Genomic DNA, 25,552 nt, shown 5'->3' on the forward strand with positions numbered 1-25,552 from the left:
GGCTGCTGCTCTCCTATCCCTGATCCCATACTGAAAGCCAGGGTGATCCTGTTGACTGCTTGTATTTCAGAAGCGTCAAGAGGTAAGACCTGAATTTAAAGTTTTCTTAACCCTCTGTGATTCTGTTACTTACTTTTGTTTTCAAAATAGATGTTTGTGTTTACACCAGTTAAAGCAGAACAACACACCCTACCAGCAAGAACAATGTCCGTTATTAACACCCTGAGAAAATGTTTGATGAATACAAATAATGTTGGGTTAAACAAAGGATTGACAAAAAAAGCAAGACAAAAGGCCTTTGCTGGTGTGACCCCGCAACAATGTTGTATTGCCTTTGGTGCTATTTGAGTACGTGCCTTTGCTTCTGAAGAAGTCAATAGTCTGAGATTTTCAGTACCTTAGCAGGAGCCCAAGAACTTGCCATTTGGAAGGAAAAGGAAAAGGAAAGGACCATGCTTTAATCTCAAAGTATTGTTAGTTCCTTCCATTATTTCCAAAAAATAAAAATAAAAAAAACCCAAAGTGTCGTATACTGTAGTGAATCAGCAAAGAACAAAGGTTTAATTTTAGGCTGATTTTTTTTAACTGGTTGAAACATTTTTTTCTGAAAACAAAAAGCCCTGTATTTTTTACACTTAGTTTTAAGTAACTAGATACAAGATAACCATAGCGGTATATCATTTGTATATATTAGGTTTAATACGTGACCCATGTGTCATTAATATAGATTAAAAACTCAAATCATTTTAATACTTCCAGAAGCAGGAGATTTTAGCTTTGTGTTTTCCTGGATTCAAAAAGTAATGTTGATTCCAGCACGAATAGCAGACTCTAGCAGAAGTATTCTGCTTGCATAGTATTTGCCCAAACTGAGCAAACACTTTTAAGATAAGCAGCTTTTTGACTTGGCATGTGGCTGACACAGCTTCATGTTGACAGATGCCTTTGCATCTGTCTTTGTGATAGAAAGAAGACAGATGTTCTCCTTGGCATTATGCAATGCCTGCTGCTGCTTCACAAAATAAGATGTAAAATCAGAACGAATAGTCCAACAATGAACAGTGTTAGCAGTTTGCCTACGAGCAAAAAAAGGCTGAAATAGTCTCATGTCAATGTAACATAGTGTGTTCTTACTGGAACTGAGTAACTGCTTTGTCATTTAAAAGTAGGCTATAAAAAAAGAAACTTCATTTTTCCACCTTTGTTAAATTATAAATGCTTGTTAATCATAATATTTATAATTAATCCCGTGCCACCCTTGGTTAACAGAGAGGTGTGTCGGTCTGTATAAATGCTTGTCTTAAGTGTTACGTCACTTAGCAGCTACAAAACCCTGTAAGTTAGTGCAAGTTAGCGCACTGTTGCCTGCTGAACTGGCCTCCTGACTGTGTTGAAGGCAAACACGAGGATTTCATATTTAATGTTTCTTGGAGATGCTCTTGTCACGTGAGGATGGAGTTGGCCTCAGTAGAGCATTGCCTGTTTCTCTCTAGCCCCAGAGGAAGGAGCCGCACGGGAGGAGCTCCTCCTGGGAACAGGCTGGCACCAGCCCACGGTGTCTCTCCAGGGCCTGCACATCGCTCTCTTTCAAAGACAGCGCATCTGGACAGCTGCTGCTCCTTCCTCTTTGAGTGAGTCTCTTTGAGCTGAGCGTTGTCCGTGTCAAGCATAAAACATGTATGGAGGCTTTAAGAGCAGTCTCAGCGGAGCATCTGGGTCTCTCCACAGTGCGGCCATGCTGGTCCGGTGAGAGCTGTCTCCTCTAAATCAATGTTTAATGGTGTGGAAGTTCCTGAGGAGAGGGGAAATCCTCTGAGTTAAGTTTAGGCATGGGGAGCACGTCAGCAAAGAGGCCAACGGCATTGCCCACAGCAGTGACGTTTCCCTGTCGCAGCTAGGAAAAATCTGTGCAGAAGCGGCTTGCACAGGAGTCCTGCTCTCACACTAGCAGAGCAATTTGTGTGCTGCTCTGCTCACTGGAACATGCCTTCCTAGATATGCTTTCTGCAAACATGCGATGATCAGATATCTGAGCAGAATTAAGCAGAAGAATAGTGAAACATTTCTACAAATAAAAATCAAACCTGATGCCAAGGCTGAAAAAAGTCTCCGTTATAATCAGTTAGTCTAGATTGAAACATGGCCTGAATAAGTGCATCTCCTGTTTATAATTATTTTCTGGAAGACCAAAGACTTAGGAATTCGTATTGTAGTTTTGAACTAAAAGCTTTAGGGCTCTGGGCAAGGTTCTTGGCTGGTGCAAGCTGTTCTTCCTACTGTCGCATAAAATGTACTGGGTCCAGACCTGCCCTTTTGAGTTTTAATTAAAAGTAAAGTTTAGCTTATGCTCTATCATGTGATTTAGCCACTGTTTTTGCAATGGCTATTCTACACTGGGCTTAGTCTTATTTTGCATCTTTCTTTCAGCCTGTGTTGAGAGAGATGTTGAGATCTGAGTTTTTTTGTAAGCTAGTAAATGTCTCAGGGAAAATCAGAAATGATAGTGTCTCTCTGGGCCAATGAGCGGGCAGGACTGGCTTGAACGCACTCTTAGGACATCTCCTTGCTCTAGATGGTTGTAAGACTGAAGGCAGAGTGCCAGCGGGCAGACCATGTGCTGTAGCGCATCGAGTACTGGGCTGGCACTCAGGAGACCGCGGTACTCCCGGTTTTGCCATGTATGGGAAGGTGAGTGACAGCCACCCAGTTCTGGTAGCCCTGGCCCTGATCGTCTCAGCGCCCTGAGCCTCAGTCCGTCCTCGTCGCTCGAGTCAGAAAATAGAGCTGATCCCGTGTCAAGGCTTGCGCCCTGCTGATGGGGAAAAGCATGTGTGTGTCAGTTATTACTCCTGCCGGGCAGTGCTGCCCCCGTGAGCCTGGCAGGCCTTCCTGGGTGTAGAAGTCCATCCCTCTCCTGCAGGAAGAGTGTGCGCTCCTGAGCCGGAGCAAGGGCCCTGAGGAGTGCTCCTGCACGTGCCTCGGGGGACGCGCCGGTCTGCGTCCTGCGCGCTTTGGTCAGAGAGCAGCCAGCGAAACCCAGTGAGCGGGCTTTGGTGAGCAAGGTGGCTGTTACGTAGCGCTCTGTAACCACAGTTTGAAAATAAGCAGGTAACCTATCTATCTTGGCTCTCTTAGGTGCAAGAACCATACTTGAGAGAGCTGCTCTAGAGTGGGCAGAACGTCCCCATTAACAGAGAGGTTAAAATTGTTTAGTTATTAAATTGGCGCACTTTCTGATGTGGGCCTTCCAGTGCTGGAGTGTGCTTCAACAAACAGCATAGTCCAGCTATGTAATAACGTTGTGTGCTAAGGGAAAAGAGTCCGAGAGGCACCCTTCAGGTGCTATGTTTAATGCGTACTTGTGTCTGTATCCATGCCAGATGAAATGGAAGCGTCCGTATATTGGGAAGATGCAATCTGGTTTCTTATTTCACTGGTCCTCAAGAGAGATCTCAAGATAGCAGTGAACGTTCTCCCCATCAAGCCTGTGTGTGCCAACTCTGGTGAGTAGCACGCTCATACAAATAACATTTAAAACACTTGTGATGAGCTTTTGCCAGGATCATGTTATGCAGCATGACATACTGGCATGGTATTTGGAAACTGGAGACATCCTTATTCATGCAGGCATTGTGGCTCATCCCTTTTATCATCTAAGCAGTTATTACACAGTGTGTAGCGAGTTCTCCTTGCTCTGCTATTGTACAAGAGCTTCTGAACAAGGCTGAAAGACAATTTTACATCTTTTTGCTGGCGACTGATTTGGCCTCCTAGGAACATCTGGAGTTGTTCCCACCCCCCGCACGCCCCTGCACCCCTCTGTGAACTTTCAGTCCAGCTGCAATGACGGTTCAGCTGCTGCTCATGAAGCAGCTTCTGAACTGGTGCAGTTACAGCCCCAGCGTACGATGGTGAGCTGGTTACAATTTTGAGTTTTGTGCATGTGCCAGTTTTGAAGTGCGACTGCTTTATGAGCAGCTGAGCAGTCGCAGTAGTTCCCTGCTGAGTTCTCTGCAGCAGTGGCAGGAACCTCTACAGCCATCTGACTCCAATCTGCCTGCATTTGACACAGACTATAGAGGAGGAGTTCCAGCATCCTGATCAAAATCAAGCTTGTTCCCTTCTTTTAAATTCCCTTTGCTGCTTCATGTTTTTAGTCTTAAATGAAACAAACTTTGTCCTAGGTCCTGTCTGCTTCACTGGGTAAGCATCAATCTATCTGCTGGATAGGTTCAGTGGTCGTTTACCAGTGACACTATGAATATAGGTTTGGCAAGTAGCAGGCATACTGCATCTATACACACAATATATTTGGGGAATTTCCCTTCTCTTTTACCTTTTTTGCTTCTTTCACTATTGTGTCAAACTGTCACTGTCCATCAGTCTAGCCTCTGGATCTATTTAAAGTTTGTTTTTACCACTAAAGAAGCTTGAAATACGTAAAAACTGTGTTTAGGAGAGGTCCCTCACTGAAGCAAGCAGAAAGTTCTGAACTCAATCCCTAGCATATTTGTGCTTTCAGAGCTATCTTCTAAAATTAAATTTTTTTGTATGAATTTAAATTTGCAGAAAGAATGCAGGGGAAGAGTACAAAAGCATAGCTTGAAGCTGTGCTACATTTCACACACAGAAAAAGGTAAACTATTACACATAGTGTAGGAGTTGGTAACAGTATGAAGTGTGTGTGTGTGGTGTCCAGTTTTCTAGGCCACGGTGCTCCCCTTTAGTGTAAAATGACTTTAGTGCCTGCTGCTAATTAGAAAACTCATGGAGTATGAAGAAATTACTGTTTTTTCTCCTTTTACCACGTACAGGATAGAACACACAATAAGCTACTGACCTGAAAGATAGCAGCGCTGCTTGTCTTGTTTCATCTTGCCTCCAAAATGTTGATGTAGGGATGACTTTTTCCTAAAAGGAAACCAGCTCCCTTCAGAAAGCAGACTGAGAGGCGTGTGAGGCTTGTTGTAGTTGGCCTCCCTCCCAAAGGCTCTTAAAGCATGTATTTAGGCTTCTTTCCATGCATATTTAGAGAGAGAGGGATGTTTTTCAGATGTGTTAAACTAATCATTCTTGGTGTGTTCTCATGGAATCTCCCACACCCCCAAAACAGTCATTTACCTTAGCAATGTATAAGCATTTAATGCCTACTTTCTTTGTCACACAATTTAGTCACTTCATATACAATACAATAGTAACTAACTCTATATCTTTTTTATTTTTAGTACTTCCTTTTTTAATTTTGGAGACACCTCTGCTACATTCAAAGCTGAATTTTCTCTGAAGGTTCTTGTCTGATTCACCTGAACTTTCTCAAAAGCAGGTAATTAAAATGCTTAGTTCTAAGAATTAGCTGTCTCTGGTCAAATGAATGATGATCTACTGAAATGCTGCTTACCCAAAACCCAAGACCATGGCTATCTGCATTTAAAATACAGCTGTTGTCTTTAGGGAATAATTTTTGTTCTTAATATAAAACTTTAAGAAGCTGAGGGACAGGACAAAACGAAAGAAAATGAAGACACTGATCTTTTCACAAGCGCTACAGAAATGCTTGACTAGCTGATTTTTTCCAAAACAGTAACTGTTCGGGAGTTGCTACTGTGGAGCTACATTAGGAACAACAGGAACAGCTGCTTCAGCCCCTTATGGAAAGGAGTACTGGGCAAACGCTCAAAAAGACTTGATCAACGGGAATTTGGCCAGTAGTGTGTTCAGTGGCTAGAGATGCGCTCCTAAAGCTCTTGGTATTTCTGTCCATCTGCTGCGGCAGCAACAGGTTCACTTTGTAGCTGTAAAGACTATTTCCTGGACAAACTCCTCAACTTCTGGAGAATAAAAACAGAATATACCTTCCTGACATTTCAACATGATAACAAAGTCCTGAAAGAGATGGGTTTCCTCTGAAGGAAAACATGACCTGAATAGTAGTTTGTTTCTGCTCCCAACTCACAAAGTATAGAAATCGGTTTCCTTTCTTCCCAAGCAAATTCAGAAGAATATGCACACACCTGTGATTTAAGAGCACTTTATTGTTCTTTAAGGCTACTTTTAAGTACAAAAAAAAAAAAAAGATGGCCTGCCAACCCTTTTTTTTTTCCAGGTGAAACAAGGCCACAAAAGAATGGTATATTACAGATTTACAAACACAGAATCTTTCAGACTGAACTGTAGAGAACCTGGCTCTGTGAAGAAACTTCACCACGCAGCATGATGGTGAGTTCAGTTGAGTTTCCTTCCACCTCCCCCCAACCCTTTGGCTTTCGTATCATGATTGTGTCTAATATATGTTTTACTGGACATACCACATTAAATCTTTATTGCCCTCAAATTCATTTACCTATCTCAGATAAGTAAATGTAACCTTGTAAAACAGCTATTATTGAAAATATTAGCTTTAAAAACATTATCTTATTTGTGTTTACAAAGAAATATAGGAGTCACATTTTCCACAGAGTCCATCTACAGTATTAGTATTTTACTGTTATAATGCTCAGTAGCCTGTAGCAATAACAAACTAGTGGCTATTAATGCTAATGCAGTGTTCTCATAGAATAACTGTGTTCCTGCACTTTTACTGTATTACAGACAAATCTACAACAAAAAAAAGATCAACTTTTTTCTCCAAACAAAAAAATGAATGATTACAATAAAGGAAAGGGAAAAATTAAATAGCTACATATCATTAACAAATTAATTGTTCCTCAAAAAATACCTACAAATTTCTCTGTACATTCTTTACGCACAGCGTAACGATGGTCTTAAAGTTACCTATATAAAAAAGTGTTCTTTTAACAATCTTCCTACAGAGAGTAGGGTACTGAATGCCAAAGCAGGTAAGCGTTGACTACCCAGTAAGATGGTAGTGAAATGTGTAAAACTGGGGGCTTAGGTTGTTTGTTTGTTTGTTTGTTTAATCTTTAAAGAAAATTGAGCAGCCACCTTCTCAACAACAGTAAGAGCCAATCTCCTGATCCTTTTTTACCCTGCACCTTTTCCAAATTAATTAGCTTAACTTTAAAAAACCTTAAAATAAAAGCCACAATGGACCCAATACTGTAACACAGTCCATAATACATCACGTGTAGTTTATCTTCCAACTAGTTCTAACTTTCTACACTGAACCAATCATCTCAGGTAACCCAGTATTAAAAAAAAAAAGAAAAACACCTAGTTGCAACTGTACTGGGAAGATGGAATGTATGGGGGAGAGTAGTTACACTTAACAAGAAGAGAAGCTCTTAGTACTAGCACAGCTGTGGTTTTATGCCTGCCTCTATTGCCTAATTTCTAGTTAGTAGCTATTAATATAGCAAATGATAATAAATGCAGTAATACCTGTATAAAGTTTTCTAATGGAGGAATGTATGCTGCAACTTGGCATAGGTTTATGAATAAGCTTAAAAAAAATTAAAGATCATATTTCACAAACTGTAACAATCTGTTGTCCAGCCAAGATACGTAATGGTAGCAGTTTCTGCAGCTAGTTAAAGGTGGATTACACAGACTTAGTTTTAGGAAGCAAATTCCTGTTAAGCAGACAGTGCTGCAGACAGAAACAATTACTCAGTCTTGCGCAAAGCTATAGCATCCTGTACCACGCATCATATATTTCTAAACTGCATCATTTGAGGCCTGTCCTGAGGCTGTCCTCTTTTGCTGGCTGCTACTAAAGTGAATATCAAATACAAATATCATAGAGTACAACTGTACCAGCAGTAAGTATATCTAGGATTGTTACTGACAAAAATAAACTAATTCTGAAGAAAAGCTAATAAGTATTATGATTCTTACTGTCTATACATTAATAGATACCAGCTATTTTTCATAAAACATGCATTGTTAAGCACTATTGAACCCTCCAACCTCAGCTCTATTCTAACAAACTGCAGTGTTTAGGAAAAAATGCCCGTGTTCTGTAAATTATGCAGTCCAGTTGCAAGCACTAAGCACCTGAAATCTAAAGAGAGAAAGACCTATAACCTGTATGAGACTTCCCCTTCCAAAGCTGTTTTGCTTTAAGAAAAATCAAACTGATAGAAATGTCATCCTTAAACCCTTTTTTCAGCAGTTTGCCCTCAAAATATTAGCATCTTCCGGAAAGTTGCTGTGCAACTTCAGTCCTCCTCCAATAGTGCAAATCATACATGACAGTTCTTTTCAAGTATATACATACAAAATTACTTCACAGAGAGGAAAAAAAAAAAAAGCAATGTAAGCAAACCAGACAAATTCTAGTCGCAAGAAGCTAGTAAAGCAAAAAGCATTTGGGTCAACCAACTATGTGTAATGGCTTCTGTGGATTAGCGTGCATTTTTTTTTAAAGGGGCAGCAGATTTGCATCAGAGGTTTCTTTGGTAATTGAGGCAGGAAAAAAAAAGGATGCTACATCATATGAATCTTTATGAAATAGTTCCTGCTATCATCTTTAAGGGCACCCTTTTACAAAAAAAAAGTGAGTACTCCAAAACATGTGTTGAAAACTAATCTCCCCTCCCCCAACACTACTTTAAGCACTGTTCAAAGCTCAGTCAAACCATGCAAATTCACAAACGCGACGGTCCTCTCTTCAGGAGACCACAGAGGGAGAGTGATTATGATTGACCATGTGGGAGGAAGGGGAAGACTGGCCCCGCCTCGAAGCAGACTCAGGACTGCTGGACACGCCGTCCTTCGCAGCTTTGATCTGAAGCCATGTATCCCCAAGTGCTTTGGCAAAGTGGTCATCAACTGATCCCGTGATGGACACAGAGTTTGCCACTGGCTCAGGCTCCTTGTAATTCTTGCCAAGGCTTCGGCGGAAGTGCTCTTCCACCACTGGGTCACAGGCAGTGGTAGCTAGATGGGGGAAAGGAGGCAGAAGAAATGTTATTTCAGTGCAGAATCCTGGCACCAGATACTGCTTTCAGAGTCCTTGCTTTTTTCCCATTTTTGTATCATCTATGCCTAAAGCAAGACTTCCTTAGATCATACAACTGGTAGTAAAGGGGACCGGGAAAGAAAACATAAGGATGTGAAATGCAGAAGAAAACGAGGCTAAGTATCTTTGCACTTGTGTGACCTGCACTAGATAACGATTTTATAAATAATTATAGTTCTCCCTCACGTTCATACCAGGATTTTTGCATTGCCACATTTCCAATTTCTGTGGAAACCCTCTCCCCCAACAAGCACATAAAATTTAATATTTAGGCTTAAATCGAATTAAAAATCAAAACTGTTCTTTAAATCAGCTCTCAAGTCTGCTGGTAACAGTCAGATGTGAGGAGGACCCCATCCTAAATTACTGTATGTCACAAGCTGATTTAAGGGTTTCATCTTACTTGACATGCTCATAATAGGAGAAAGCTAGAAAACTGCATGAATCATTACTTCTGCCTTAGGTACTAGCATTTAAATAGTGTGATACTGTTACAAGAGAAAAAGAACCTTGAAAAACAGGTTTTGAATGGTAAAAGTAATAAATAATTCCTCTGACTAAATATGAGAGATTTGCAGTTTTAGTCTAGACACGCAACCTGTGTGTCTAAAAGACATCATCTTTCAGAAATGCTTAAAACTGTCAGGCTCGATGCCATTATTCTTCATGCTCCTGAAAGGCCTTAACTGATCCTAAAATAATGCAAGTATCATGCAGAAAGACCTTTTCAAGTGACAAGAGAAAAATATTTTCTGAAAATATTTACAACTATTCCAGAGCCCATGTAAACACAGCTAGGTGCTCAATGAAGAAGCTCTCTTTAGGTAAGTAACAGCAGTTTTTGGAAAACTTCGAACATCTTAGATCTCCAGCTACTGATTTCTCTAAGGGCATAATATATCCTCTGGGGTCTGGACGTTCCAAAACTCACTTTGGCTTCTTATTCCAGTTTTCAACAAAATGCTGCTCTTAAAAAAACAAAACAAAATAACTAACACAAAAAAAACCCCCACCCCCCTCAAAAAAACCCAACCTGCTGTGGTCTTTCAGGTTCCTACCAGCTCATGCTGATTTCATTACGCTGCCACATTCTGGGGGGATGAAGCCTCCCTCCTATTTTACTGAGCCTGTCACTTTTGAAAATGCTGTGTCTGAGTCAGTAGCTGTATGACCTGAAATGAAAAAGGCTCCATTTTCCCCTAATCACACAGTGAAAAGGAGTGAAGAGGAATAACCCAAGCTTTCTTTCCAGGTACTTCATGAAAAGATTTCATGAAAAGTACTAATTGCACTGAAGGTAAAAAGCTAAAGCTCCCTGCTTGGGTTGCTGTAGCAACTGCCCTCCAGAGCTGCGTGTGATCCACGCAGAGAGCAGTGGAGGGTATGTGCTGTGGAAGCGCACTGGTAGCTACAGGAAAGAAGGTTTTTCAGACTGCATCTGAATCATAAATGTCTACTGACTACTGAAAGACAGACTGGGAAAACTACAGCACCTAAAATAATAGCATGGTTGGATCTGCGGGTCCTCTCTGTTTGCTGTTTGTCAGTTAGACTAAAATAAACATAATGACTTATTTGTCTGTTTGTTTTTTTTTAAACCTTTCATGAAATGGTACCTCCCACTGTGGCATGAGATTGATGCTAGTAAGACTGCAGAGGGGCTCTGTGCTGGTACATGTCTCTGCCCAGGTAGACCGGATAAAGAAGAGGTGCATCTTGTTTCACTTCCTTTTATTCAGGCTAATACACCAATGCCCCTGCGGTTAAAGCTAGCAAGAAAATCTTGTTCTCCACAAATTCAAATCAGGCAGTTGCACTTACTGCTAGATGGTCTTCTGTAGGCAGGCATTGCTGAAGCGCAGCCGCTGTGAGCAATGGGGCAGTGGGAGAGGTTACAGTTTCGGTTGTTCGCAGAAGCACATGTGATTACAGATGGACGGTTCTAATATGAAAGAAAAAAAACGGTCACTCGATAAGGTAATTAGACAAAGCCATACTTACTGTAGTTCACTGCAGTACAGTGAGAGAGGTACAAACTTAACTGAATCTTGGCAATGAAATAACTTGTAAAACATCCAATCCAATAGAGCATATTAAACCCCAAATATTCAATTATTTCCTTCTCTTTCATTTAATAAAATAATGCATTTTCATAATGGTTCTTAGTCATTTAAGTGGCAAGCAACAATCCAGAAAGAAGACAGTATAAAAGCAAATCACTGAAAGCATTAAGGAGATTTTACACCGTTTCCATTTCAGATTCATTAATATACGCAGAACTAAATGTCAACACAGTAAGTACTCGTTTCATATACGTCCACGAGTCCTTTGGGTTGCAGGACTCAGAAGTGCTTTACAAATCTTACAGAAAACTGTCTCCTGAGCATTAAACAAGTTTTAATGGCATCATTCTTCATTTAGAAGTTAGCATTCCTAGACTGACTAATTCTGTATTCAATACTTCAGCCAGAAAACAAAAAGCCCATAAGATATGAAACATAAAAAGCTCCTGAACAAGTGTTGCCTGAAAGTACTTTCCTGTTGTAATTTATGTGCCTTTCTAGCATTAAGAAATATCGTCCTTTCTCCATTCTCAACAACACATGCCAATTCCCCAAAACACGTATTCACGCAATCTTAACTCCACAATGTATACGTTATGCAAAGTGTAATATAAAATACATGGTAAACAACTGTAATAAGTGTAAGTGTTATATTGAAACAAGGCCTTAGGAAAAGAAATGCCCAAGTTTCTCCAGATGGCTAAAGGGAAATAACACAAGTACTTAAATATTTTTGCTTTGCATCTTTAGTATATTTTACAATGCAAGGAGTTCATTTTGCTATACTCAATTAAAGTTAAATGTCTAAAAGATTAATAGAATTGTTGCAATTAACACAGTTTTAATTTCTTACCCATTTTACAAATCCCTGCAGCAAACCCACAAAAATCACTACTTTACCTGCCACCATACAAGGTCCATGAAGAAGGAAAGAGCTTTCATTGTTTAGTGGTACTTTAGTCTAGACCAAGTAAGAGCAAGATTGAAGTAACAGAGATGGGCTTTTGAGGGAAGGTTTAATATGATTTGTCCAGACAATGGGAAAAATGATATTTACATCTTATTGCACTGACAACAAAGTCAAAAAGTAAATAAAAAAAAAGCCAGTTATATGATTTCTCTGTATGCAGTTCAAGGATGGCAGGTTTTTTCTTTTTTATAGGGGCCAAGATTGTGTACATCTACAAAGTATTGTTTTTGAGAAGCATATACATACTTATCTGTTCAGAAAGCTATTTTAGACATGCAAGAGGTGGGAAGTACAGAGAGGCAGGTAACAGAAGAGCAGGTACTAACACCACCCAGGATTTGAGGGGCAGGGAAAAGGCAGCGTACCGAACCCCCTGGTGTGATCACGTACAGGTACACTGAACAGGCTGTGCATATTTATGTGAAAATACTGAGATGAGAAGCTGAGAATTTAATAACAGTGACTATAGCTGCTGAATAACCACTACACTGCCTAAAGTAAGTGCCTTTTTATCCTCCTGTTTATTGGAAGCATACAGTAAGATGAAATCCCATTCAACATGTTAACTTAAGGTAAAAATCAAGCAAAGGTTTCTTATTTTCTATACAATTTTTTTCTTATATGATTTCTTACCTGAACATCCTATTTCCCCAAGAAAACAGATTGTAATCTGGCTCAGAATATCAAAGATAACAAAATAGAGAGAAATCTGGTTGTGGGCAGCAGGAGTCGGCCCAAGTCAAACACACTAAAATAGTGGAGTGTTGGTGTTAGCTGCCAAATTGAGAAACAGCAGTAATGCTATCAAAGGGCAGCAGTGTCGTCAGTGGAAGCCTGTCCCTTCCTCCTCTGTCATCACCGAATGCTGAGAGCGTGGAAGAGCTGTTCTGCCCAGAACAATAACTCTGCGCTCGCCGTGCCAAATGATGCAAGACAGCAGCAACACCAGTGTCAAGCTAGGCGCTCCGGCAGAGCAAAACGTGAAAGCCTTACTGCTGCCCATCCCCAACCACGGTGAAAACCTACAACAGTAGGTGTGAGGTGTACACTGCAGGGGAAAAACATGCCCAAATCACATGTGGAAAAGCCCAGCTTCTGGAAGACCATCCACTCAACATGTTTACCCTTTGCAGTGCATCGTAGTGGGGGGAGGGAAGGAGGAGAGGAAGGGAAGGGAAGGAGGAGAGGAAGGGAAGGAGGAAGAGCTTGGGTGCACAGGCCAGTTTAGTTTCCCACACCGCAGCTCACCACAGCTCAGTTAGCTTGTTTCTCCTCTCAACTGGTGAGAAGGAAAAGTGACTTTGACATGCAAGAAAACTGTTACCGTATAACCTCCATAGAGAATAGCTTATCTTTAGCAGATCCCAAGAAGAACAAGTAAAACATACAAGAAGGCAAGCAAAAAAACAAACATCCCCCTATCCCAGCATATAGAAAACAAAACCATTTTAGAGAAAGTATAAGTTTATGAAATATCATTACTTTTGTTTAGCAAAAACCAAACAGTGATATAATATTGCTCTAAACAACAGAGCTTCTGCTTTCAGGTCCATGCACAACTCTGCATACCAACTAAAATGGCTCATCGACTTCTGGCAGTTTAGATGAACTCTGAAGTCTCCTTTTGGCTATCTAAAAAACCTAAGATCATTCCACCTTCTTTCACTTGGAAAATTTAGTGCAGAATTTCCTGTACGCCTTCTCCATGGCTCCTTTTTATCTTGCGCCTCTTCTTCACGAGTCCCAGCAGGAGAGAGGTGGGACAGAGGGGAGGAAAGCACTCACTCATTGCCAAGGAGAGTACACGCTGTGCCTAAACACCCTCTTTACCTATGACCTGCATCACTTATTGCCTAATGGGTACTAGAGCCTCACTCAACCAAAAAGCAACTCAGACTTTGCCTTCCCGATTCAAACACATGCATTAACAAGCTTAACAAAGCATCAGAAAAGCAGGTAGGCTAAGAAATCCATGACAGGTACATTTAAACACCAGCAATTTATACACATTGAACATACCGAGCTGTGGCATTCATCGTGCATTTTAAAAATACATTTTGCCTGAAGAATGGTATTGCCTACCTATTGTAAGTCACAATACGTTCTGCTTACATCTGGGAAGTCCTCATTGTGTCTACAGCAAGGATTCCTACAACTACCCAGAGTTTCTTGTCAACCTAGAAGCCAGTACCTGCTGCCGTTCCACAGAAGTCAGTGTAGGTGTGATGCCAACTGTCCGGGTTGCATCCATGCTGTTTTTGGTCAGTGCTAGAGGTTGATCCATGGTCAAGCTTGGGATTGAGGCATACATGTGGTTGGCGTGAAGGCTCATTGTTGGGGCAGCAGCTCTCTCTATTGGGCTGCGACTCCTCTCTCTGTGCTCCTTCCGATAATCTCCATTGGCAGTCTTGTTTCTAAGACATGAAAGAGAAAAAAAGTCACATAACTGGCTGTCTTTGCAAGCTGTAATAACATATGCAACATCAAATCCCTTTAAGAAACATGACGCAATGCATTTTGCTTGGTTTGTGGGGAGAGGTATAGAATCCCCCTGGTTTATCCAACCATCTCCCTGCAAAGATAAGTGAGCAATTTACCCTTGCAAGCCCTGGCAATCAGAATTTTTATTCAGCCTAGAATTTCTTCAGATACTTATCTAAGTAACAGTAGCAACTGATCTTGCTTTAAGATCAGAAACGTCCTCATTTAAAGTACTATTTATCCAGCTATGTCTCCTAACACCACAATATCCTATAAGCATTGCTGAAGCCCAAGAAAAGTTTGTTTTAATGGAAAGACATGGGCTGATATCAGCAAAATTCAGCAAATCAGGGCACGAAACAACCTTTCCAGAGTAGAAAATGAAGGACAAAGCGGACTATACTGCACTTCTCTCAGAATCATTTAATTACAACTGTTTTTTAAAAGAGTAATTTCACATTACTGCTGAACCATAAATCTCAATTGATGCACTCACATCATTAGCCTACCATTCACTGCAATTAAAATAATACTGATTTTATATAATGCTGTATTTCAGTTTCTAAACACCAACATAATCTTGATTAAAGGGAAACCAGTGAATCAAAGGAAATGTAATTCATTCATATTGGGAAAGGTAGTAGTTCATAATCATTTATCTAAGTAAGCATGGATTTGACTGGCAGTCTGGAACATACCAGTATTTTAAGAGTTAAGATGTATCAAGCCACAATGCCTAGTACCTCAGTATGATATATCAAATTCAGTCCACCTTTGATACTAGAAAGAACTAGAGGAGAAAGCTGGTTCCACAAAAAGCATATTCTCTCTTCACGGGACTCTTCAAGCAACAGCAGAAGCAGTGTCCTCTCAGGGTAACTGTTACAAAAATCTGTTTACAACTTTCCCCCCCCATTGTTTTCTTTTAACGCATCATGGCAAATTAATATACAGGAATAACCTTCAAAAATGCTCTGATTAATGTAAGGCAGAGACAGAAAAGGAAGAGAAAAACGTTTTATGTAATAGTAGAAGTAAAGATGTCAGAATAGTGCTCAATATTGAACCCAGTTACCATTCCGGGAAGCTACTGCCCGCTTCAGTGTCTGCAAAAGTCACCCGGAAAATGCTGCCAGCTGAAAGAAAAGCCCTGCCAACAGAGGGAAATGAGGAACCCCAAAGCCTCTTTACCAAGATGCTACAGAAAAGAACCTCACAGGCTTATACAAATAGGATAATTATTTAGATTTCTCTAATGGTTATTTGTAGTTTATGTTGGTTAAAAACAGACAGTAACATTACTCTGCCTTGGAGTGGGATTCTCCTTATCATCTGAAGACCTAACAGTGCTGAGGTTCAGCTTGTGCTTCGCACCACACCGCTCCCGCATGCAGTTCCCCCGTGCACCACGTAAACGCAGCAGGACCCCGCAGCGCCCGGGGCCTCGCGAGCAGGACGGACGCGCAGCGACGCTTCCCCTGGTGCTGCCCCGCGAGCCAGGGGCTCTCTGCCCTCCCCGAGTTGTTCAAGGGCCTTTTGAGACCCCAGAAACTTTTAGCCTCTACAGCATCCTGCGGCAACGGCTTCCACAGTTTAAACTACATATTTTGTAAAGCACCTTTTGTCAGCATTTCTTCTTCTTTGTTTCTGTTTAATTGAAAATCTAATGATATGGTCTGCTACTGCCCCAGTTCTTATATTAGGAGAGAGAGAAAGACATTGTTCCCTCCTTATCTTCTCCTTGCTGCTTCAGATTTCATCTCTCTGTTCAACAAGCCTTTTGCCCAAGCTGCTACTACTTAGCTTTCCTCAAATGACACCTGTTCCCAGACCTTCCTTATCCGTGTTGCCCCCCTCGTAGCTCGCACGGCCGTAATCCTTCCCGGGATGGGCCCTCCTGCACGAAGAACAGGATCCCTGCTGACACGACGGCCAGACCCCAGGCTGGTCCTCAGTCTGCTCAGCAGGTTCTTGGTTGTATGATTTAGAAATCCGCTCCTGCTGCCTGAATGGAAACCCACTTGCCATGGTAGAGGTTAGGGTTAATATGACACCGGGCATACAGTGGCTCTGGAGGACCTCAAGACAAGACAGCTTATTATCTATGCCAGATTCTCCTGAGGGGCCTCGAGGGAGCAGCCAACAGAGTAACAGTGTAATTTATGACCCTTCGGGGCCGCCCTCTCTCCCCCCCGCACCGGCCATCCCTTTTAACTAAGCACAAATTAGTTGTTGCAGATTAGCGGAATCGACCATAAAACCTAACATCTTCCCGTTCACAGCTGCTGCTCAAGATGTTTTCTGAAAATCAGGCGTTTCTTGAAGCCTTCTGTGTAAGGCAGATTGAGGCATAATGTAGCGGCACACGAACCGCCAGGAAACACATTCCCACAGTGTTAGATAGAGATCTTTTGCCAGCTTTGGTACCATTTCAGTTCACAAGACTACTTTGCAGTATCAGCATTCAGAAGAAAAAAGTTTAGAATTGCATTGCTCTGAGCTAACAACTTAGGCAAGTCTGTGGCTTCATGGAAGCACAACGGAGTCTATATTTAAAGTACAGTAGCCTGATCTTAAATTACAGTACTGAAAATGGCTACTGAACACACAACAAACTAATCCTTCACTACCCCTTAAAAAGCAAATATGGAACTTCATAAATAGTACACCTTTATAGATTGTTTTTGTACCTGGGCGACAGCCATTAGATAACCTGGTAAATAATACATGAAATAACATTGCTAAAATCATTATTCAAGCGATAAAGGCAATACAGTATAGAGATGACTCATTCTTCTTGCTGCAGTGCAATATCTTTGGTGGCTCCGAGCCAAATTCTTACATTTCAACTAAATATTATCTGCTCTAGTGCAATTTAAATAACAATTTGGAAGCTGCAAAACCAAATCCAGCTATTGTAGATTCCCATTTTTCATTACCTTGAAGAAAAAAAAAAAATCCCTGTTCATAATAATTATTTTTCCTTTTAATAAGCACAAGCTAGTTTTCAAGGTAAGAACTTTGTTTTCTCCACCAAAAAATAATTGTAAAATGAAACCAAAAAATCTGGATTCATCTTTTTTTCCCCTTAGAGCTGGAATTTCAACTTCTAAGTGCTGCGTTTATGTTTAAAAAAAAAAAAAAAAGCTATCAAGTGTATCAAGTGACAGCGGAAGAAAAAACCTACTGAAATTCCCATGCAAATTAAATTTACCTCTTTACACAATAGCATCTATATTCACTGCTCCTCACCTTTAAATAAGTAGATAGTCACAGCTCCAAATATTGGTGAATTGGTAGCTTTTGCTTTACCAAAAAGAATGAACTTTCTACTATGATTTTTGGAATAAGGGACCACGAAAAAGGGGAATGGGATCAGTCTAAAGCTGGGAAGTATAGCAGTCCTTCCCTAAAGATATCTAAAATTATTGAGTTATCTCAGCAATCTCAGCAAACCACACCCTAACCCTTCCTGTTTTGTAGGCAACTAATTCCCTCTGCCTAATTTAGAACAATTCCTCTTCCAGACAGGGAACAGTATACACTAGTCTTCAAAAACCCATTCCTCAGTTCATCTACCTTAAAATATACAGAGTCTTGGCAAAAATTAAAAATACCTGGAGCTTCTACTTTGTCATCAGATATTATTTTTTCTGAACCTAGCTCAAAATTGTACAGCACCATGTAGAATAGTAACGTGACAGCTCTGGCCTTGTGAAGATATAACAGCACTTCTGTGTTACTGCTATTTAACTATAAATAGCAAATCCTGCAGACATCTGACTGCACTTGTAAAACAAGCGTACATAAACTTATTTATATACAGAGTATTCACCAATTTCAAATTATTAAAATAATTTAAGTTTAAAATATACCTTTAAAAATAATTTTCTATTAGAAGTTTCTCTAGGCAACTGAAAGTTTTTTCTGTTACAAATTTTTTTTCTTATTACTGAGAGAAGTCATCTGAAAACATAGGTATTCTGTATTTTGTTTTCCAACTACAGCTATTAAACTTCTGTTTTGGAAAACTGATACATTCTTGTTTTGGTATTAGGTGCTTTGTCTGAAGGGGCAGTCAAAATTGCATGTGTTACAATATATTTCACTGAAGTCAAGTAGCTTACAAATTCCAAGTACACTGAACTGGTACAGCGATGCAGCTCTTAGTTCCAACAGAAGGCCAGAAAATTACAAAGGAGGATTTCTGACCGCATTTGAAAAATAATTTCAAAATACATACTACAAATAGATCCAGCTGTCCAAACAGTCTGTGCTTTACCATCCCCCAGTTCCACTTTGCTTTAAACATCACCACAGATTATTCTGGACTCCATCTTCAGTGATGGACATGCCAGTGTATCTCTACTGGCTGAAAAAATAACTATCAGTTGTTATTGTTATTATCAGCGAATATCAGTGAAAACCTGAGTAAACCTCATGCAGTGGGACAGTATTACATCAGCCACGCACATCACCCTTACCTCCCTTTTAACAGAGAGATTCAAGCTACTTACAGGTTTATTTTAGCAAAATTATACATGACTCCAACCTTAAATTCATTTCTCCAGCACTTGAAAAACAGACATTGTTTTCCATGTTTCTCCCCAGTGAATCATAACCGAGGCTGCAGCACTTACCCAGCATCATGTGCTCAGAGGGATGTCATACCAAAACCACACACATCCTGACTGCTAGCTGGAAGCCTGCTTCGCTTTGCTTCTAAATAGCGGTTGTTAATTGAAAGCAATGGCCCCGTCCTCTGCAGCGAGCAGTTCCAAAGGTGGAGAAAATGAATTGTTCTTAACCTTTTTTTTTTTTGGACAACCTTTAAATGCGGCTGTTCTGTTCACTGGCACCAAGTTGTGGTAATACACAGCCATCCTACAGGAACAGACACACTCTGCCGGCTGCTTAAGGAAGAGGAAAGAAAGAGGCCCGCTGAAGGGGACCGTTCTGCCTGCACTCACTTCCAGCCTGCCCGTTCGGAGGCAACAGGCGCCAAGAGGATTGCTGTACCTCCAAGTGAAGAAATCACAAATGTTTCACACTCCCTTTGGCAGAACTAGAGCTCGTACTTGAAATGGTTGTACTGTAGGAGCATGTTTCACTTGCAGAAAGAACCGGCATTCACTTAGAGGGCTTTTTAATTAGCCTCTATAGTGTTTTTCTTCATACAAATACAGTGTCTAATATTGCTGAAAGCAAACTTTTTCATTTGTGGGACTTAATTCAGCTATGACTTTAATATTTTCAGCATCTTTTATACTACTCATTTTTTGACATTTTCTACTGTACTTATTCACAAGCTCTGAGGCCTGACAGAGGATTGTTGCTTTTGTTAAGGACTACCTTAGAATTTATAATCAGCTGATATAAAATGTATTCTCAGCATGATGGAGATCCTTTTCTGCAAAGGTCTCTATTTACATATATCAATTCTGTTATTGTGAGGTGAGAAAACATGAATTTAAGGTGCCATTTCCAAATATTCCGATAAAGATCCAGAGAAAAAATCCTGAGTTCCTTACTCAAAAATTTTAAGCAATCTAAAATTAACTAAAATTAAACAAAGACCCAAAATATCAGCAGTTTGCTCTTTGAGCATCATCCAATTATCTGAAGTATTCGCAACATCAAAAAAAAAAAAAAAAAAAACCCACACTAAAACCAGTCCAACACACTCTTCAGCCCAGGTCCCCCTTGAATGGCTACCACCACCTAAATACATGATCCTTCTGCCTGCCCTGACTGACTAGCCCATTCTAAGTAACTTCATGCTTCCCTGTTATTCTGAGTAGCCTTCTCCTTTTCTGGCTTCATACTCTGTCCTAAAAAGCCTCAAAGTAGGCAACTTGCAGAAGATTATTGTTTTTGCAAGAATCGCTTCCTCCACAGAATCTGGACTTCTGATACAGTTTCCTCAGAAAGATAAAGAACGCCGTCCTGTTCTGGCCACTAGTGTCCTTTAAACATTATTTGTGTAATGTATTCTTCCCTGGAGGAAATATTTTGGTCCAAACCAAAAATCCTGCTCTGACCGACACACAGCTACGCCGACGGACGACTCCTGTGCTGCGCAGGCCCCTGGCGAGGCAGCGCGGCAGTGGCTGCGCCTCCCGCCAGGCCGCCGGAGAGCGGGCTCACGGGGACGCCCTTGTCCGGGGCGCAGCTCTCCAGCCCCGTCCCCCGCCTGGCCAGCCCTCCTCGCCTCTCCTGTCCCAACGGGTTTAACTAGGGCAGAGGCAGGTGCCCACATTTTCATTTTCTGCTGCAGGCTAGAGGCATAACGCAGCAAAGGCCCCTGGATTTTAAGCACCACCTGGCAGCTTCTCCAGCCGCTTCCGTCTTCCTCGAAAAGAGCTTTTTTTCTTTCGGATGTTTCAACTTGACCATTGGGTTCAGTCTGGAGAATAAGCACAGTATTTACACAAGTTCTTGAAGAGCCAGAAGACGTATGCCCCATCTCCACCTGTCTTTCCCAGCTTTCTCCGCTCGTCTGTAATCACAATTCTGCAGTTCCTTCCCTCAAAAAATTTCAGTTCACAATTTTTTCACTTTAGTGCTACAGCTAATGGACAGCCATTAAAGATGAGAAGTTGACTTAAAATAAAACCAGTAAAAACATACAAGAAATAGGATAATCTTATCTATAAACATAGGTCAGGCTTTCTAAATTTGTTCTCACCAAGCAAGATCTTCAGAGTTAAAACCTTGGATTGCGTAGTTACTTGCAAACATAATCAACCAGGAGAATAAGTTTCACAGTGAAAAAAAAGAAATTAATAATAAGCTGTAAAATGCCATAAAGAAATGTCTAATTACTGCCTGCCTGCACCAAGCAAAACTGCTCAGAGACACTGAAAAGCTCTCCTTTCTGGAGGGCTTAATACTCACAAGTATGAAAGAATGCAAGAGAACCAACCACATGATGTAACATCTTAGCCAAAAGCCAAACCCATAAAACTGAAATCTAGATCTAATGTACAGTAAAATCAGTTAATACAATCTCAGATCCTACTCTATTATTTTTCTCACAAGAAATGTTTGTTTTTTGTTTAGTCTTTTTTGTTCCAAAAATATTTGCACACTCACAAAATTGCTTTAAAAGGTAGCACTGGGTGCTTTATAATGCTTTATATAATGTTTAGCATTCATTCCATGCATAAGTAAAACTCTGGGATTTACTAAATGAAAAAATATTTCACTGCTAGAATACATGCATATACACGCAAGCCAGAAATTACAACAAAGTTATCTTACCGCAATAGGTATAGACCGCAGGTTACCTCTAAAAACCAAAAACTATAATTCAACAGGAAAAAAAAAATTTTCTCCAGAGTCTCTGCTTACCGGCTGCTCTGCCCTGCACTTCCATAGCCTGCTCGCTCCACTCCAAACCTCCTAAACTTAGCCTCTCATCTTGTGCGGCACACCCAAGCACTTGTTTTTATAAGTAACATAAATTTGTGAAGAGGTTATATCTGAGGCTATATCTGAGATGTAAATTACAAATGTGAACATACAATAAATATCTGGAAATATTCTGAAACGGTAAGTGATCTCCTTCATTCTGCTGAGGTATCTGTAAATATGAACTAGCCTGTTAGGAAAATTAAGAAAAAAAAGAACCCTCCCCCCCCCACTAGCATCTCAAAAAGTGGAGCTGGAAGAATGGGAAGTTGCAGGCATTTCAGTATTACCACAATAAACAAGTGCCCAGGTATAATAGGACATTGAAATAATTAAAAAAAAGTCCTAAAATGCATCATTATGGCTATGATTTCAAGAGGGTAAGCATAAAGCCATTTTAGCATTTAATCTCTTCAAAGTTTTGTTAGACTGTATCTAGGCGGAAACTACCAATTGACTATGACTCTGCTCTGACCGGGATTTTTCAAGGATCAAGGACAACAAATATTCAACCTCCTGCCAATCTTGTTAGCGAGAAGAGAAAAACTTTCTGGTCCTCTGACCTGCAACATGACATCACCAGCTTCCCTGTTCTAAACTGATGCCAAAGTCTGTCACAGGCACAGCACGTTGCTTGGCAAATAGGAAGGAGAAGTAAGCAAACCTTTAAGATTTATCCGAGTCAGCCACCTCCCCATACCCATACCTTCGCCATTCAAAGAATGACAGTAGCTCCAGTAGCGTGCACAACATGCTAGAAAAATGCACAGGCAAAGAGCCATTTCGGCAAACTGTGAAGACCAAAAGATGGAGACATGAATGTTTCAGAAACTGAAGCAGGCTCTGCAGAGAACGCGGCCCATCTTTAGAAAAAAGACGCAGCCACTACAGAGATTACTTGTTCTGAAGTCGGTTACAGTAAAACCACAAAACTCATACAGATCTACGCCGATGTCACCCTTAATCCTAATGTAGGTAGGTGGATAGGTTCCAGAACTAAGGTTTCATTTCTGGTTCAAAAGCAAACTATAGAGAAGTCATCATAGTATCTGGGTACTTGAAGGCTCAATAATCTTGTCTGAGAAAGTCAAATGAAGATTGTGAAAGAGAGAGGAGCAATCCCATGTTTACATCTAGAGTGCAAGTCAGGCTTTTGCATATATTAGGATCAATAAAACATGAACTAGAAGGGCAAGTCGCCTCTGATATGGAAACTAAAAATACCTGCGCAGAGGTTTAAACCATTTGTCTATAAGGCACTTTGAATTGCTTGGGAGAGGGCAAAAACATCCAGAAGAGCAAATGATAAAAGATGAAGTTAAAGGGACACTCCAAACTTTTTTTTTCAAATTTCTAACAGCAGGAAGGAGAATCTGACAGTATAAGAAAAGAGTGAAGAGACCTCCAGGAAAAGAGCTAGAAGGTCAGAGGGGTTACTGGAAAAAGTCAGAGACAGCTGTAAAATGATTAATTTGTACCCAACTGCAATGCCCACCCAAACACCTCTAGCAGGCATTTCTTCTTGCATTCTACCAATTCATGTGCTAGGTCATGTGTAGCTTTTATAATTCAACCATGTTAAGATCCTTTTGAAGTCAAACTTGGCTCTCATGCAACAAACCTTTTATACCAAGTCACTGGAAAATACTGTAAAAACTATTTATGATCACACAGAGAAAACTGTGGGCCAATGTAAGGAGAAAGCTTGCATATAAAATACACACAGCAGTGGGTCATGTCCTAATGCAACAAGATTAGCCACATACATGTGTGCTCAATATTGCCAGGGTGCATCAGGCTGCTCTGCAGGCTCTGGGAAAACTTGGTGGTGTTGAAACTCTGTGGTGAAACTGTGCAGAACTGTTAGAGAAAATAAAAAATGGCAGTTACATTTTCATACAGTATGTTCTGGGTTGTCCCTTACAATATTTTCTACTTTTTGATTTAAAAAAATACTTTCATTCACCACTTACACCTGTCACCCAACTATTTCAGTATGTGGGAATAAGCGCCAGTCAATCTGTGAGCCTCAAATTCTCAAAAGTCTATGGCATATTATTTAGTTCAATAGCATAAAAGACTGCATCAGGAAGGCTCTTAGAGCGGAGGAACAGATTTAACATTTTCTTCAAACAGATGATGTGGGAAGTAAAAGATACCACCAACATGAGAGCGGGAAGTAAGATCTTTAACAACGCAAGCCAGTCTCAGAAAGTAAGGTCACAGCGCTGGAATGCACTGTGTGAAAGTGCAGGAGGTAGGATTGTACATCCCTTTTCCACCTAAAATTTGAATGGTTCTTATGAAAAAGAGGGAAAAGGGCCTAGGTCCTTAATACTTAGAAATTATAGTCTGCATCAGATATACAATTTAACATTGGTTGATGTGAAGCAAGGAAAGCTGAGAGAGTACATTCATTCACCTTTTGGACAGAATTTTCAAGAATACTCAACAGGTTTTAGACTAAAAATTGTGTTTTAAATCAACAGGTTCTAAGAAATGAGTTTTTTTCATGGGCTGTTTTATAAAAGGAATAAACTTTTCTTTAAAACTTAATTGAAACTGTTTGCAATTGCTAATAAACTTGAATTACTGAAATTTCTAGAAGCACTATAAATACAGTAACAACTTCATTATATTTTGCACAACTATTCATACTAATACAGTAAAATAATTACTTTAAAAAGCTGACCACCAAACCAAGCACAGTAGGAGCAGTTAATAGAGTTATTCTGTAGGTAAGGCACCCAAGCTAAAGCTGGCCAAGCTCTACAATGAGTATCGTCTTACAGAAACTTCTGGTTTAAGGGAGACTTTAGTTAGAAAAGAAAATCACAAGCAAAAATATTTGGGGGGTTTGTTTCCTCCCTTTTTAAAAGGCTGATTTATGAATATTCAAAGGTGCTGATTAGAAATGTGCGACAATATGATTTAGGAAGCATCGTTCCTTCTCATCCGGACAGCAAAAAACAAGTCATGCCTAGGCAGCTCAAACACATGCACACACACAGATACACACCAAATACACACAGACACACACCCCCCCCCAGCAGATACAAACATTTCCTACAGACAATGACAGCAAGGGCAGGACTTTCACAGGAACGCATGAAGCGACCTTAACCTGACTGTAGTATTTGTCTCCTCCATTATTTACAGTAACTGCACATCTGCGCCACATTAAAGACTACATGAAGCAGTAATTAGGCTCTTCTAAGACTTCTCCCCAGATGTTTTGGAATTTTTTTCTCATGGCTTATAAAATTCCTCCCAAGCCCTTTTTTTCTAATCAGGTATTTTGCACTCAAGTCAGTGCAATGAAATGCGTGAAATCCAGTTCCCATGCGCACATAGGCCTGCAGGTATAACAAGCAAACAAATATAGTCTGCTTTCTATGTTCACATTCCACTGTATTTTAGGAACAATATTTACATTGTGAATGAGAAATCTTGGAGGGCTTCTGAGCTGCGGAGCTTGTTTACAGTGTTACAGGAGTTATGTAAGAAATGTAAAGGACTGCTCGGTCGCGGGCAAGTAACGCGGCCACGGCTATCTCATTTATTCCCCGTCAAGGCAACTTCAAAGCACAGGCGATTCCTGCAAGATTTTCCACCGGGGGAAGCGTTCGCATAACTGAGGTCAAACCCTTGAGACTTCAACTGCGGCGAAGCCCTTTTATTTCCCTCGCGATTTTCTTTCGGGCT

The 25,552-nt window shown here is 40.5% G+C and overlaps 1 protein-coding gene and 1 long non-coding RNA gene across 4 annotated transcripts in view; one reads left to right on the top strand and one right to left on the bottom strand.

The window, feature by feature from the left end:
- The first annotated feature begins 95 nt into the window (after positions 1-95).
- LOC112963782 lies at positions 96-5,319 on the top strand. 2 transcript variants are annotated; one of them, XR_003252721.1, is made up of 3 exons: positions 96-1,746; positions 3,381-3,503; positions 5,226-5,319. It is a non-coding gene; the product is annotated as an uncharacterized LOC112963782 (long non-coding RNA). The 2 variants fall into 2 exon arrangements; XR_003252720.1 differs by having other exon boundaries at positions 96-1,631.
- Positions 5,320-6,012: 693 nt separating this feature from the next.
- The window catches only part of VGLL4 (vestigial like family member 4), a 95,934-nt gene continuing 76,394 nt past the window's right edge, over positions 6,013-25,552 (bottom strand). For both annotated transcript variants that reach the window (XM_026061180.1, XM_026061179.1), the window contains 3 exons: positions 14,145-14,367; positions 10,742-10,862; positions 6,013-8,838 (listed from right to left, as the gene is read on the bottom strand). In XM_026061180.1, the coding sequence (XP_025916965.1) occupies positions 8,570-8,838; positions 10,742-10,862; positions 14,145-14,367 (613 nt within the window). In that variant the 3' untranslated portion in view covers positions 6,013-8,569. The remainder of the gene's footprint in view (positions 8,839-10,741; positions 10,863-14,144; positions 14,368-25,552) is intronic.

Source organism: Apteryx rowi, unplaced genomic scaffold (assembly GCF_003343035.1).
Source record: "Apteryx rowi isolate R43461 unplaced genomic scaffold, aptRow1 scaffold_177, whole genome shotgun sequence".
NCBI lineage: Eukaryota > Metazoa > Chordata > Aves > Apterygiformes > Apterygidae > Apteryx > Apteryx rowi.